The following is a 3,119-nucleotide window of genomic DNA, read 5'->3' as shown; positions in this document are numbered from 1 at the left end:
CCCCCGCCCCACGCAGCTTGGAAGTGCCAGCTGGTGTTCTGGGGGGAAACCGGCGGCCCCCCGCAGGCTGGGGGGTGTTTCAGGTCACACCGTGCTGTCGTAAGGCGAGCCGTTGTGAGAGCTGTTCTGGGGACGGAAACGTGGCCGCTGGGTTTCAGCAGCTCGAAACATTGTCCAGAGTGATCAATAAAAAGGTGAATGCTTCCTGATGCTGCAAAGGATGAACTGGCCTTGGGGAAAAATTGGCCTGAAAGCTTCACATTCCCAGAGTGTTGAGGTCCCAGGGGGAGTGAGGGGGACAATGTAATTTGTTTTAAACTGGAGCTTGATCGTTTTGTAAAGGAGATTATTTGATAGCAGGTGCACGATAGCAGGGCCTGGACTCTGTGACCCAGGAAGGGTTTTTCTAGCCCAATACTCACTTCTTAGCACAGTCTTTCTTGGGCAGTGGCTATACTTTTCATTTCATATCTCATGCTGCTTTTCTTTTTCTAGGAGCTCCTTTATCTCACATTGAATTCCTAGCAAAGGATGGAGAACGTCCTGGCTAGATTGTGTGGAACCAGCCCAGAAGATCCCCTCCCTGTGTGGGTTCATGGCAGCATTGGCCACTGCTTTAATCAGCTGACATTAAATGTGATTCCTCATGTGATCCTTGGAGTAGTCAGTGCCTGCTTCCTTGGTACTCCAAGGTATGATGACTAACTCTTGATTATTATGCAGGACTGGAGGTGGGATGGAAAGGCTGGAAATCAGATCTCCCTGTAATGTGCTAAGTGTGTAATTAGAGAAGGACACAATATTAAAATGGAACAGAATCTAGCTGGAGGTCTGTGACTAGTGGAGTCCCTCAGGGGTCGGTACTGGGACCGGTGTTGTTCAATATTTTCATCAGTGACCTGGATGAGAGAACAGAGTTTGCCCTCAGCAAGTTTGCTGATGACACTAAGCTGGGAGGAGTGGCTGACACACCAGAAGGCTGTGCTGCCATTCAGCAAGACCTGGACTGGCTGGAGAGTTGGGCGGGGAGAAACTTGATGAAATTCAACAAGGGCAAGTGTACAGTCTTGCATCTGGGGAAGAACAAGCTCATGTACAGGTTGGGGGCTGACCTGCTGGAGAGCAGTGTAGGAGAAAGGGGCCTATGGGTCCTGGTGGACAGGAGGATGACCATGAGCCAGCAATGTGCTCTTGTAGCCAAGAAGGCCAATGGCATCCTGGGGTGTATTAGAAAGGGTGTGGTTAGTAGGTCAAGGGAGGTTCTCCTCCCCCTCTATTCTGCATTGGTGAGGCCACATCTGGAGTATTGTGTCCAGTTCTGGGCCCCTCAGTTCAAGAAGGACAGGGAACTCCTGTCAGGACAAGCAGTGGGACAGGACAAGATGGGGAGGAAGAAAAGAGAATAGTGACTGAAAAGGGATGGAATTTCAACTGTAATTTTTTTTCCTGCTCTTTCCTCCTCTAGATCTGGCTCTGGGGTGCCTTGCAGGCCAGGCTGGGGATGTAGAATTGCTGCCTCCTTCATACTTGCTGGCCTATTCCTTGCTGACACCATCCCAGCCACCATTTCTCAGCAGGAGCTAGGCCCTGTGTACTTGGAAGTGCTGGCCAATAGCACTGCCACCGTGACATGGCTTACACATGGCCTTGCTCTTCTCATGCTCTTCAGGTCCATTCACAGCTTTGCCAAGGGCCCTGCAACCCTGGCTCTCCTTGCTCTCTTACCACTACCATCTCTCATCATCACGGTGGTGTGGTACTGCCAAAGCAGGACAGCTTGGTCTCCTGCTCATCCTGCTGCCTCCTCCAGGTTTGCCATTCTCTGTCTGCAACTGGCCTCTCTGCTTGTGTATGCAATTGGCTACCTCTTACCCACCACTAGCAGGCAGGACTTCATTTCCATCAATCGCTCCTGGGAAGAAGACCAACTCATCTCAGAGCCAGAGATCTCAGTGCCTGATCAGCAGGGAGTGGCAGAAGATGGTGAGAGCTGGCTCTCATGCTTCTTTTATCTTTGGATGAACCCTCTTATGAAACGTGGCTATCAGTGGAAGCTGAACCAGCCGGAGGATGTCTGTGTGCTTCCTCGCCAACTCCAGACTGCCAGGGTCTGTGATCACTTCTACTCCTGCTGGCAGAGTAAGGCAGCTCTGCACCAAAGAGAGGAGGAGGACACAGTGTCTCTTACTAGCCCAATCATTGCTGGAGGCAATGGGAGTAGTGATGGCCCAGGCAGCTTGCAGCGTGCCCAGGAGCCTGTGCGACTCTCCTCAGTCCTTCATGCAGCCTTTGGGCTTCGTTTCTACTCCCTTGGACTTCTCAAGCTGGCTGGCAACCTTCTGGGTTTCTCAGGTCCTCTGCTTCTTAACCTGCTGGTGAACTTCATGGAGTCCCAGCAGGAGCCCCTGACCCACGGGGTGCTCTATGCCCTTGGGCTCTTTGCTGGCTCCTTCCTGGGTGCTCTGTTGCGGAACCAGTTCAGCTACCAGTTGAACAAGGTGAGGCTGATGGTTCGGGCTGCCGTCATCTCTGCCATCTACCGCAAGGCTCTGCATGTTGGCAGCACAAGCCTTGCCCGCTTCACCATGGGGGAAATCGTCAACTTCATGAGCACGGACACCGATAGGTTGGTCAACTTCTGCCTCAGCTTCCACGAGGTGTGGAGCCTGCCTGTTCAGTTTGCCATTGCCCTCTACCTCCTCTACCAGCAAGTGGGAGTTGCCTTCCTGGGAGTCTTGGCCCTGGCACTGCTGCTTGTGCCCATCAACAAGGTCATATCTGATCGCATCATGGTGAACAACAAGGATATGCTCAAACACAAGGACACACGGGTCAAGGTGAGGGGCAGCTGGTGGCTCTCTGAATTTATTGCTGTATTTTCTCCCTGAGTCAGCTTAGAACATTGGCTTTTTGGCCACCATTTCCATCATACTTTGGAAGCATGAAATGAGAGTCAACTACGTATCAGAACTGTTGAGAGCTTTAAAAATACTTGTTTTCCCAACAGAAAGTCCATCGAGTTATATGGAATATACTGGACTTTCTCCAACTATTGTAAGGCTGGTTTGCTGAGTAAACTCTTGTTAGTTTTCTTTCATGTCATGTGCAGGCATGGCTTG

The 3,119-nt window shown here is 51.4% G+C and overlaps 1 protein-coding gene across 1 annotated transcript in view; it reads left to right on the top strand.

Annotated features, from left to right (window-relative positions):
* The first annotated feature begins 531 nt into the window (after positions 1-531).
* ABCC10 (ATP-binding cassette, sub-family C (CFTR/MRP), member 10) overlaps positions 532-3,119 on the top strand; it is a 15,716-nt gene continuing 13,128 nt past the window's right edge. The window contains exons 1-3 of the mRNA XM_010007255.1: positions 532-692; positions 1,466-2,139; positions 2,233-2,837. Coding sequence (XP_010005557.1) covers positions 532-692; positions 1,466-2,139; positions 2,233-2,837 — 1,440 coding nt within the window. The remainder of the gene's footprint in view (positions 693-1,465; positions 2,140-2,232; positions 2,838-3,119) is intronic.

The sequence above is a fragment of the Chaetura pelagica genome, unplaced genomic scaffold (genome assembly GCF_000747805.2).
Source record: "Chaetura pelagica isolate M959 unplaced genomic scaffold, ChaPel_1.0 scaffold511, whole genome shotgun sequence".
Classification (NCBI taxonomy): domain Eukaryota; kingdom Metazoa; phylum Chordata; class Aves; order Apodiformes; family Apodidae; genus Chaetura; species Chaetura pelagica.
Note: the sequence above shows the minus strand (reverse complement) of the source record. Positions and strands in the feature narration are given on the sequence as shown.